General features: G+C 40.0%; 1 protein-coding gene across 5 annotated transcripts in view; it reads left to right on the forward strand.

Moving 5' to 3' along the window:
* cars2 (cysteinyl-tRNA synthetase 2, mitochondrial) overlaps window positions 1-13,001 on the forward strand; it is a 43,574-nt gene that overhangs the window by 13,529 nt on the left and 17,044 nt on the right. For 4 of the 5 annotated variants that reach the window (XM_078402186.1, XM_078402187.1, XM_078402190.1 and 1 more), the window contains 6 exons: window positions 2,514-2,631; window positions 2,711-2,782; window positions 3,679-3,784; window positions 5,093-5,176; window positions 9,835-9,964; window positions 11,052-11,185. In XM_078402186.1, the coding sequence (XP_078258312.1) occupies window positions 2,514-2,631; window positions 2,711-2,782; window positions 3,679-3,784; window positions 5,093-5,176; window positions 9,835-9,964; window positions 11,052-11,185 (644 nt within the window). The remainder of the gene's footprint in view (window positions 1-2,513; window positions 2,632-2,710; window positions 2,783-3,678; window positions 3,785-5,092; window positions 5,177-9,834; window positions 9,965-11,051; window positions 11,186-13,001) is intronic. The other variant, XM_078402188.1, reaches the window with a different exon arrangement.

Below are 13,001 nucleotides of genomic sequence, written 5' to 3' on the forward strand. Positions count from 1 at the left end.
GTTGGCCCAATGCTGCCTTGTTTAAAGAATGTAACGTATTATAAAAAATATAGGTTGAAATCCAGTGAAATAACTAGTACACCTTCAAATAAAGCACATACAGTAAAAGCAGTACATCAGTTTTTACAATTGTGTAACCAACAGATCAGTTGTAAATGGTGATTTTTGGGCAAAACTGGGGACAATGCTCCAGAAAACCTAGCTTCAACATAACACGTAGGATTGGCAGAGACCGAGATTCTTTCGTCCTGTTATTAAGTTCACTTCACACAATAGGAAGATCCAGTCAGAGCAAATCTTCAACAGATATAGTGCTGAGATGATTTGTGGACTGGGATGAGTGCACTGCATTTGCTGAGCAGGTGCAACCCACCTTTGTCACTGCATTTAAACTTTTTTTGCGTATCTAACCCTGATATTTTCAAATCAGACTATTCTTGGATCAAAAATGAATCATATCTCATACTAGTCTCGGTCTTCCTAAATCCTTTACACACTCTCATATGAAACATTTTATTTTAGCTTGCATACATAAGGCAAGACTGACATTCCAAAGAGTCCAGCTTTAGTGGGCAAAATTAGGGCACATGGTATTGGGGGTAGGGTACTGACATGGATAGAAAATTGGTTAACAGACAGAAAGCAAAGAGTGGGGATAAATGGGTCCCTTTCGGAATGGCAGGCAGTGACCAGTGGGGTACCGCAAGGTTCGGTGCTGGGACCCCAGCTATTTACGATATACATTAATGACTTAGACGAAGGGATTAAAAGTACCATTAGCAAATTTGCAGATGATACTAAGTTGGGGGGTAGTGTGAATTGTGAGGAAGATGCAATAAGGCTGCAGGGTGACCTGGACAGGTTGTGTGAGTGGGCGGATACATGGCAGATGCAGTTTAATGTAGATAAGTGTGAGGTTATTCACTTTGGAAGTAAGAATAGAAAGGCAGATTATTATCTGAATGGTGTCAAGTTAGGAGGAGGGGGAGTTCAACGAGATCTGGGTGTCCTAGTGCATCAGTCAATGAAAGGAAGCATGCAGGTTCAGCAGGCAGTGAAGAAAGCCAATGGAATGTTGGCCTTCGTAACAAGAGGAGTTGAGTATAGGAGCAAAGAGGTCCTTCTACAGTTGTACCGGGCCCTGGTGAGACCGCACCTGGAGTACTGTGTGCAGTTTTGGTCTCCAAATTTGAGGAAGGATATTCTTGCTATGGAGGGCGTGCAGCGTAGGTTCACTAGATTAATTCCCGGAATGGCGGGACTGTCGTATGTTGAAAGGCTGGAGCGATTGGGCTTGTATACACTGGAATTTAGAAGGATGAGGGGGGATCTTATTGAAACATATAAGATAATTAGGGGATTGGACACATTAGAGGCAGATAACATGTTCCCAATGTTGGGGGAGTCCAGAACAAGGGGCCACAGTTTGAGAATAAGGGGTAGGCCATTTAGAACGGAGATGAGGAAGAACTTTTTCAGTCAGAGGGTGGTGAAGGTGTGGAATTCTCTGCCTCAGAAGGCAGTGGAGGCCAGTTCGTTGGATGCTTTCAAGAGAGAGCTGGATAGAGCTCTTAAGGATAGCGGAGTGAGGGGGTATGGGGAGAAGGCAGGAACGGGGTACTGATTGATAGTGATCAGCCATGATCGCATTGAATGGCGGTGCTGGCTCGAAGGGCTGAATGGCCTACTCCTGCACCTATTGTCTATTGTCTATTGTCTATAATGTAATGACTCCAAGCTTATTTGATTTTACCTGGAAATGTGCAACGTGCCTTCAGCCATGGTATCCTGTAATAAAGCAAATTGGCTTGTTTAATCAATACCTATAGACATATCAAGCTTCCACAAGCAACAACATGAGAAATAACCATATCAGCTGTTAAAGGATAAGTCGTGGACTCGGAGTAAGACTACATGGTGGCGCATTGGTAGAGTTTGCTGCCTTACAGCACCAGTGTGATCCTGACCTCGGGTGCTGTCTACAGAATTTGTATGTTCTCCCTGTGACCGCAGAAGTTTTCTCTGGGTGTTCCGGTTTCCTCCCACACTCCAAAAACATGCAGATTTGTAACTTAATTATCCCTAGTGGACTAATATAGTCCCGGGTGATTATTGGTTGGCGTGGACCCGGTGGGCCGAAGGGCCTGTTTCCACGCTGTACCTGTAAAACTAAAACTCTTCTCATACTTAGACCAAGATTGAAATTCTCTCCATAGTGAACATGACAACTCAGAGAGGCCCATTTGTTGGAGCGGAGCCAGACAAATTGTGTGCCCAAATCAAATCCCAGTACCCAAAGCAATTCCAAGTACCTTGTGTGAGCTTCTGCATCCTGAGCAGAACTGAACCTCCATACTGAAAATGAACCCGAGGTTTAGTACTTGAATTGAGTCCCAATACTTTGACCAAGATCTCATACTTGAAGCTGATCAATGTGATATTTATACCCTGTACAACATATCTAACTGAACATTGTTAACAGCAACTTCTCAGGGCTCTGCTTTATTTTTTAGCTCGTATGTTAGATTTGACATAATAAGAAGAATATTGACCAACGTCTTTGGCATCGATGTCATCATGGCGATGGTCATCACAGATATTGATGATAAAATAATAAAGAGATCAATGGAGGTAAATAACTGAAAAAGACCTTGCATTTAAAACCAAGCGTTGCTAATGCCATGGCTAACTTATTATTTCTTAATTGCAGTTGAATATCTCCCCAAAGGTACTTGCTTCCATATACGAACAGAATTTCAAACAAGATATGGAAAGCTTAAAGGTAACATTTTGTAGCAAGTGCAGCTTAATGTAGTTTTGGTTAGATATTTACTGTTTATAAATGGTTCTAATTTCAGCTTCAGTCAAATGGAGAGATCGGAGAAGATGGCAGTATTCACTTCCAGCAGATATAATAGAAGTATTCAAAATTAGAAATGGCTTTCAAAGAGAAAACATTACAGTTGTAGATGGGATGATAATCAGCGAACACATTTTTTAAAGTAATCAGTGAAAGAATCAAGTTGACCTGAGAAAAATATATAGTAAGTTATAACCTAGAAAAATGATCGACAAAGTTGGGGTTTAATGATGTTCAAAACATGTCTGCTCTGAGAGGATGCCCACCTTGACAGCAACCCTTGGGTGGTGCCATGTTCCCTCATTTTCCCCTCCCCCTCGATGCTGCTCCCTCCCCCCGACAGTGAAATCTACCCCAGATCGCTCTGAACATTAACAACTTTCAATTTCTCACCATTTTTTTAAAAAGCTTGTCTATATTATTTGCCAAAGCAGATGACTTCTCACTTTTCACATATTTCCAGCAGTCATTCCCCTGTCCATTCAAATAGTCTGTTTATATCTCCCCGAAGCCTCTCTACACTCTCTTCACGGTGCACATTGCCAAAATACTTTGTGTCATCAGCAAATCTGGATAAATTACTCTTGATTCCTTCCTCTTGTAGAATTGCAATTCACATGCTCCAATATATTTTCATGGCTTTCCTTTCTCGGTGAATGTTTTAAGTGAATTAATTGTCATTGATGGTATTAGCCCAGGTTATAGTTCATTTATTAGTTTCTGTGCCTATGAGAGTGATTATCATTCTAACATCTTCAAAGCATGTGATTTAAAAAAATTATTTGAAATACTGTCTAATATTTTCGATGTTGCTGCAGGTTCTTCCACCCACAGCATGTATGAGAGTGACTGATAATATTCCTCAGATTGTGAAATTCATAGAGAAAATAATTTGCAATGGCCATGCCTATTCTACCTCAGCAGGTGAGTTTATGCATCATCAGTCAGTTTTGGCTGGAAGGATTTCTTAATCTTTTATATTCATTTTAACAACAAACACATAGCTCGGTGTCTTACAGTAATGGTGGTCTTTTTGGAATGTCAGTCTTGCCTGATGTGTGTGTGTGCTAAAATAAAATGTTGCATATGATATAAAAAAAGATAAAGTGTTAGCAACATAACTCAGCGTGGGTCAGGCAGCATTTCTGGAGAACATTGATAGGTGACATTTTGGATAGGAACCCTTCTTTAGACATCTACAGTCTAAAGAAGGGCCCTGACTTGAAATGTCACTTTTTTAAATAAACCAACATCTTCAGTTCCTTATTTCAACATTTTTGTATATGATACCGTTTGTAAGCAGTTTAGGAGGACATAGACTATTGTGAATTATGATGACAGAATAGCAGTAAATAGCAATAATCTTGTTCCTGTATATTTTTGTGGAGAGATTTATTAGAGGCAAGTGGGGCCAGATTGTTTGGACAACTTTGTCATTATGGATGAGTTTGGCCGAAGGGCCTGTTTTAATGCTATATCACTCTACGACTCCAAGCAGCAACAGAGGCAGTTCACATTTGCTATTGGAAAACATTGAGGCTGCAGAAGGCTCCCGTCCCAAAACGTTACCTAACCATGTTCTCCAGAGATGCTGCCTAACCTGCTGAGTTACTCCACCACTTTGTATCTGTTTTTGTAAATCAGCATCTTCAGTTCCTTGTTTCTACATTTTTGCATATGATATAGTTTGTAAGTAGTTTAGGACGACAGAGAATATTATAAGATATAATTCATTTCTGATTCATGCTGCTAAGAGTAGTCTGATTTGAAAACATTATGGTTAGAGATACATAAATGTTGAAGCCAAAAGAACTGACCATTACCATGGACTTAATTTGTCCATTACAGAATATGAGTAAACAGCAATAATCTTATTTTTTGTGGTGCAATTTATTACAGGCGTTCAAAACTAATGAGGGTTTTGGATAAAGTAAAAGGGCATAAAACAGGGATGTTGGTAACTGGGGGACACAGATTTAAGATGACTAGCAAATTAAATCAAATAGAGCAATTAACTTTTTTCTGCAGACCAAATTGCTATTACCAAGAGAGTTTTATCAAAGAGCATGATGTGCCCAATGGCCACTATTATCTTATGATTTTTTTTAAAACTGCATTTCAATATCACCTTGTCTAAGTATTAAATATGTGATATACAAATAAATTATTAGCCTAGCCTGCTGTGATTTTAATTTACTTATTAGCAAGTACTTTTTCAAAAAAATCTTTCAGGAAATGTGTATTTTGACATCCAGTCAATTGGTGATCGTTATGGAAAGTTTGTCAAAATAAATGATAATACCATTGAAGAAACAAGTATGTATTTGTTGTTGTTTTTTTCCTGTTTGTTACTATTTTAAGACTTTACCTGTACTTCTTTCTTAAACACATGGCTGTGAGCACATCGAGTCCTACTGGTTGTTAGCCTTGCACTACAAGTGTCAGTGTTAGTTAGCCTATCATTTTACTTGATGGTAGTTATATGTGGGAGATTCCACTCTCTAGTCACCAGAAAATGGAGAAATAACATTTGGCTAAATGACTAGACAGACTTCCCTGAAAGTAAAATAACACAAAAATCCCACAATTAAACAAAGAAATCCTGCTCCCAATTAACACTACTATTTAAAAGGACATTGCACATAAACCCTGCGACATCTCTGAGCATGTTCCGATATAATCCCAATGGAATAATGAGTTACTCCAGCATTTTGCATCTATCTTCGGTTTAAACCAGCATCCGCAGCTCCTTCCTGTATCAAAATAATTAGTCTCTGATAGACAGGCCTGTGGCCATTTCTGTTCCATAATGGAAGAACTTAGTCTCCTCGAGCCTTACTGAATTTTTCAGGGATACAGCAAGATAAGAAAATGACCCTTTAGCTCACTTAATTTGTGCCGACAGTTAGTTTCCTTGTGTCTCCTATCTATACTCATCCCATTTCTCAGTACGTACCCCTTCTTGGCCATGGCGTTTCAAGTGCTCATCTAAATATTACTAAAATGTAGTCACAGTATGCAAAATGTGTCTCCACTTCAGGCAGTGGATTACAGATTTACACCGCACTCACTCCTGCCTGATTGGCCTATGCTTTCTTGTTATTGATATATTTGCTCTGGAAAATCTTTTTCATTATTTACTCCATCATACCCCTTATTTGGTGTACCTTAATCAGAACACTCTTCATCCTTCTCTGTTCCAAAGAAAACAAACTGAACCTATCCAGTCTATCTCCATTGTTGAAACATTCCATCCCTGGTAACCTGCAGGTTAATTTCCTCTGCTTCCTTTCCAATGCAGTCACATTCTTTCTACACCGTGGCAACCAGAATTACAGAGTACTCCTGTGCCATAACCTCCCTGCTCTTTTTTGCTCTGATTACTAAAGGCAAGTTTACCACATACATCGTTAACCACCTTGTTAATCCATGCTGCTACGTTCAAGAATCTGGACATAGACCAAGATCCCTCTGTTCCCTCAGTACTTCCCCTGTCCCTTCTTCAACATCCGACTTACTTAATGTATTGCCCTTTGCTTTTTATATTTCTCTAGTACCTTGCCTATCAGTTCTCTAAACCTGCCACAAGCTATCATTTATTTATCCAATCCTGAATGCCCCTTGAAATACATCGTTCCATTTGTCATGCTTGCCCTTCACCCTTATGGGGACTCGAAACCTGGTCACAATTTCACTTTTGAATGCCTCCCACTCGTCTGTTATCTTACCTACAAGTAGCTGTTCCCAGTGCAATTTTGCTAGTTTCTGCCTTTTGAAATCATCCTTTTCCCAATGTAGAGCCTAATTACTGGTCTATCTTTGGTCTTCTCCATAACAACCTTCTCCATAACAACTTATAGAGTAGTGGTCAGCCATTGACACCCTCAGCACTTAGCCAGCGACATTCACAAAGATCAGATTAAGTAACATTGGACTCAAAAAGCTGTTGGAGACACTTTAAATTATATTCCCTCTCGGCCTTGTGTACTAGGCCGAGAGGGAATAGCTGTTTTAGCACCTATTGCCGCCCAGTTACATTTATTCTCAGATTTCACAGCAGCTTGTATTATTAGGCACCACTAATAAAGAGAAATATCTTAAGAGGATGGTGGACCCTGAGGAACAGAAGGAGATATTAAAACAGAGGATCAAAAGCTTGGTTTGGGAAGAATAGGGAATTCCCAAACTTATGACTTAGGCTGCTAAAGGTACTGCTGCCACTGGTGGCGCCATTAAAATCGGAGGGGTTTGGGGTGTGAAGATGCTAGAATTTGGGAGAGTATTGTGGCGGCAGCGTTTCTAAGAGGGAGAGAAATGAAAAGAAAGTAAAATAGAAAGGATGGGTTCATGTTCAGAGCTTCAGTGAATTACAGAGGTTATTCAGACAATCAATAACTGAGACTACCCCAAAATGTGAATAAAATTGAACTAGGCAAGACTTATTGTAAGTAAAGAGGGTTCAGTATCTTATTCAGGCTGCCACTTACCACAATGACTAAATGGGGCACAATTCCCTGTGAATATATAGATTAAATCCGATTGCAGACTGCAAGCAATGTGTATTGAATGGTGCTGGTTTTCTTACAATCATCTTAGATGTTCACACAGAATGCTTTAGGGGCTGGAAATCTAACGTGCAAACAGTGTGCTGTATTCTCTCAGCAGATCTTCTTTCATTGATGAAGGGAATAATTTAATGTGTAGTTTAAAAAAAAAATTGTACTTGGAACGTGGGAATTACTGGCAAAGCCCACACGTAATGCCCATCTTTATTGACCTTTCAGAAGATGAGAGTGAATGGCTGCCTTGAAGTACAAGTATCTGTGGTTTGGTTAGGATTTTGACACAAAGATGAAGAAGAAACAACGAATATATTTCCAGGGAAGAAGATGTTAGGACAGCCTGGCTGGGGAAACAGAGCTAGAGAGAATGAGGAGTGAATCCTGCAGGTGAACACTGAGTCCTGTGACCACACTGCCAGTGTTGTTGAAGGTAGTTAGCATTGTTGCTTTGGAAAATGCTGTCAGGAAAACCTTGTCAGTTCCTGTGAATACTACAGTCACAGTGCAATGTGGAGTGAGGCAACACTTAAGACTGACCTTTTATTAGAGGGAGATTTAAAAGATTTTATTTGCTCATAAACCATAGGAAGAAAAATAAAGAGCAAAAAAAGGTCAGCATTATAGTAGAATAGACTATATATATATAGTAGACTGCTATTTTCCAGCCGCTTTCATCTCTAAGATGCCTTTTAAATTTACAATATGTTGAAGTAACGTGCATTCCTGTATGCATCACAGCTGCCTCCTTATCAGTGATCAAAGAGGATTAGCTGGTTTGGTTATTTGATATAATTCTCCACAGTCAGTTATTTAAATCATCTAATTTAATGTGAAATAACTTATTATTAATTTGGTCCAAATAGAGTTGCTAGTGCACTAATTCTTCTTTTATTTAAATTCAGTAACCTAGGAAGGACTTTCTTTAATCTCCTCCAAAATAATGTAAAAATGTTTGACTCGTTTCAGCAAGTAATTATATGATGGATGTATTGGAGTAGTTTATTATGTCTATATGATAACATTGTTAAAGTGGGTTGGAATGGTGTAATCTGCTGATTTGGACCTTAATCGTGTTATTTCATTTGTTGGCCTCCATCCCTTTCTCTTATGCCTCACCCAGTCCCCCCATTTGTTACCCTACTGAATCCCTTCTTATCTCACTTTTTCTGATACCAGCTCACTTCCTCTCCTGCTTGAGATAGCACCATACCTCTTTCCCTTCTTATGCCTTGCAGTCTGCCTTACCTCTTTGTTCTTTACTCTCACCATTATCCCAACTCTTCTTGATGCAGCTGTTTAATTCAGAGGATGTCCTGATATGCTGCTGATAAAGCAACCTCTTCAAGACTCAAGGGAGAGCTAGCCAACCAGATAGAGAATTGGCTTCATGAAGCAGAGAGCGATGGTGAAATGTTGTTTTTCAGACTAGAAGCCTGTGACTAGTGGTGTGCGTCAGGGATAAGTGCTGGGCACATTGTTGTTTGTGATTTATATCAATGATTTGCATGAGAATGTAGAAGGCATGATAAGTTTTCAGATGACACTAAAGTGATTGGTATAGATAACAAGATTGTTATTAAACATTACAGCAGGATCTTGGATCAGTTGTGCAAATGGCCTGAGGAACGTTTAATGGAGTTTAATGCAGATGTGTGAGGTGTTGCATTTTGGGAAGTCAAACCAGGACAGGACATTCACAGTGAATGACGGGCTGTGGGTGTGTTGTAGAGCAGAGGGATCTAGGAGTGCAGGTATATAGTTCGTTGAAAGTGGCATCACAGGTAGATAGAGTGATCGAGAAGGCGTTTGGTCGATTGACCTTCATCATTCAGGGTATTCAGTATAGAAGTTGGGATGTTATGTTACAGTTGTACAACTATAACATTGGTGAGGCCATATTTGGAGTATTGTGTTCAGTGTTGGTCAGCCTGCTATAGGAAGGATGTTGTTAACCTGGAAATAATGCCGAGAATATTTATAAGGATATTGCCAGGACTTGTGGGCTTGAGCTATCGGGAGAGGTTAGGCAAGCTAGGACTGTGTTCCTTGGAGCACAGGAGAATGAGAGGTGATCTTATTGACTAGTATATAACCGACCCTGTGTCCATTGGTTCATGTGGAGAATTCAATAAAGTAAGCAAAACAAAGCAAAGCGTTATCACCTTGATAGCATTCACAGCACAGAAATTTACCATTTGTCCTCTGCTTATTGCAGAGAGAGGAACAGGAAATGGGGTAGAAAACAGGGGCACGAACATAGGAAGGGAAGGCATCACAGAAGAGAATCCCCCTCATTAGTGAGATTGATGTGTAAGTGTGCTATGAGGCAAAGAGCAGAAAAATAATTAATTCTCTGCAAATACTTAACTATTTTAATGACCTCTGCATTCTTTGTTAATCTTTAATTTCTAGGTGAAAACGATAAAAGACACTGTAGAGATTTTGCTTTGTGGAAATCATCAAAACCATTGGAGCCATTTTGGTCATCGCCATGGGGAAATGGCAGGCCTGGCTGGCACATCGAGTGTTCGACAATTGCAAGGTTAGCTCAGCTTGTAAGAGTCCTGGATCGCAAAAGTACAGCACAGATGCACTTGAACAAGAGCAGTTTCCACTATAACATTAATTTTCCAGTCTTGTCATGGGTCTATCACCAACAGTTCTGCATTTGCAGTTCAGAGACGATGCATTAACTGGTTGAAGTTCCAGAATGAAGAGAGTAAAATTAAATAATGTGGCCTTCAGAATTTTAGAGTTAATTTCTGATGTGTAATCAATCATGTGTTCACTTTCTGTCTCCAGTTGGGTTTATGCGTGTTCGCATTCAAAAAATTCGATTTATATAACATATTTAATGTACGAAGTAGGTCTAAGGTACTGTACAGGGAAGTTCTAAAGAATGTATGACACAGAACCACATCTTGTTGGTTGTTAAGGCGAAGTTAATGTGGAGCGAAGGGTTCAGAAATGGAATTCTGACACGACAATTTTGATAGCTGAAACCTTAGACACCAGTGAGGGAGCAATGGAAATCAGATCTATAGGTCCAGGAATAGAGCCAAGTAGCGCACGGTAGTGCAGCAGTAGAGTTACTGCCCTACAGTGCCAGAGACCCATGATCAGTCCTGACCACAGGTGCTGTCTGTACGGAGTTTGTACATTCTCCCTGTGACTGCGTGGGTTTTCTCCGGATGCTCCGGTTTCTTCCCACATTCCAAAGAAGTACCGGTTTGAAAGTTAATTGGCTTCGGTAAGAATTGTGAATTGTCCCTAGTGTGTATAGGATAGTGCTAGTGTATGGGGATCGCTGTTTGGCACCGACTCGGTGGGCCGAAGGGTCTGTTTCCAAGCCTTATCTCTAAACTAAACGAAACTTAAAAAAAACTAAACTAGAGGTTCCAAAGGGAGAAAGTGGGAGGGATGTGCCCATGGAAAGACTTTTTTTAAAACATGATTGCTTGGCAATGGACCTGTGATTTGTGTACAATAAGTATTTTAGATTGACCCCTTATATATCATGTATTGATATATACACTTCAGTCATTTTAAATTGTGGCACATTGGTGATTGGAGCATAACTTTACTTTCCCTGTGAAGCAGATGGAGAGCTAACTATATGGCATTTTCAGCTCTGTGTTTGGAAATAAACTGGACATCCATTCTGGTGGAATAGACCTGGCTTTCCCCCATCACGAAAACGAGGTTGCTCAATGCGAGGCCTACCACCAATGTGAGCAATGGGGAAACTACTTTTTACACTCTGGTATGTATCTGCATTGTTCACATGACTGGAAGTTCTAATTGCTAACATGCAGCTATGATTACTCTGTGGTTCGGTAGCTCAATATACGACTAAATAATCCCAAGCATCACAAGCTTGCCTTGCGGTCTACCTGCAACCCATTTACAAATGACCAAGTAAATATTGACAGACTTTTGTTTTAGATTTACAGTTCTTCAGTTCTAAACACTTTGGTTACAGAGGTATAATAAGGAGAGAAGGAATGGGTGACTTTTCGGGTCGAGACCCTTCTTCAGACAAGAAGGGTCTCGACCCGAAACGTCACCCATTCCTTCTCTCCCGAGATGCTGCCTGACCTGCTGAGTTACTCCAGCATTTTGTGAATAAATAAATTGGTTACAGAGGTGCTCATTGCTGGAATTATGAAATGTTTCCTTTGTTTATTCAGTTTTACACCACTGCAGACACGACTGTCAATATTTAATCAGGAAATACAGATACACAGACTGTTGGTTTCTTTGTGCTCATGCTGACCTGTTTTCCACAGTTAATTTTCCTTTCTCATTGATGGTAACAAATTATGGGAGAGAGGATCTTAAAAAAATCAAGATTCCCTCCCATAATCAGCTTGAAGATACATGTGATAGAAATTTTTGGTTAGTGTTATACAATACAATAAAATACAATATCCTTTATTGTCATTGTACAAGTACAACGAGATTTTGAATGTCGCTTCCATATCGATGCTATCAAATCAAATATATAAATAAATCACTGCGAAAATGAACAACAAAGGGGAGGGGGGGAAGGAGTATTGGAGTCGGAAAAACGGGTTCTTATTAAAGTTGTACATGAGGTTGGATGTCTGTTTTGGTCCCGTATCAACAAAAGAAGACAGTAACATTAAAGGCTGTCTAAAGAGGATTTAACAGGCTAATTCCAGGGTAGTTCTGTCAAGAGGGGCTGGACAGTTTCTGTCTACATTCTTTGGGAGTGTATAAGGATGAGGGGTGACTTTATTCAAACATAACATTCCAAGAGGGCATGACAGGTTTGATATTGGGATGTTTTCACAAGCGGGAGAGTCCAAGCAAGGGGACATAGCTATAGGGCAAGGGGGCAGTTATTTAAAACAGAGGTGTGGACATTTTGTAAAGGATAGTGAATCTCAGCAATAATTTGGCCCTGAGAGTGCTGGAGGCCAAATCATCAGAATATATTTAAGGTGGAAATGGACATATAATTGAAATATATAGAGAAGATCAAAGATTGAGGTTTATGGGGAGCGGGTACCAGAGAATTGAGGCCAATGTAGATACAGCACGGAAACAGGCCCTTCAGCCCACCGAGGTCGCACCGACCAGCGATCTCCGCACACGACCACTATCCTACACACACTAGGGACAATTTACAATTAAACCAAGTCAATTAACCTACAAACTTGTACGTCTTTGGAGTGTGGGAGGAAACCGGTGATCCCAGAAGAAACCCACACAGGTCATGGAGCGAATGTACAAATCCTGCACCAACAAGCACCCGTTGTCGGGATCAAACACGGGCCTCTGGTGCTGTAAGGCAGCAACTCTACTGCTGCGCAACCTTATATTCTTGTTTTCTACAATTTTTGTTATAGAAATGATCCTATCCCTTAGTGGAATCAGGTCACTGATTCGGAATCATGTCACCATGTATGGCCATGCATTTTGTACCGTGATTTGTTGCTTCAAATGTTCCTAAACCTTCTGTGTGTGCTTTGAGCATTTAAAACAAAATCAGAATTTGGTTGGTGTTAGCTGTCTTTGACATTATCAGAAAATGGATGATATATATTTGATCA

Source organism: Rhinoraja longicauda, chromosome 7, assembly GCF_053455715.1.
Source record: "Rhinoraja longicauda isolate Sanriku21f chromosome 7, sRhiLon1.1, whole genome shotgun sequence".
In the NCBI taxonomy this organism is placed as follows: Eukaryota; Metazoa; Chordata; class Chondrichthyes; order Rajiformes; family Arhynchobatidae; genus Rhinoraja; species Rhinoraja longicauda.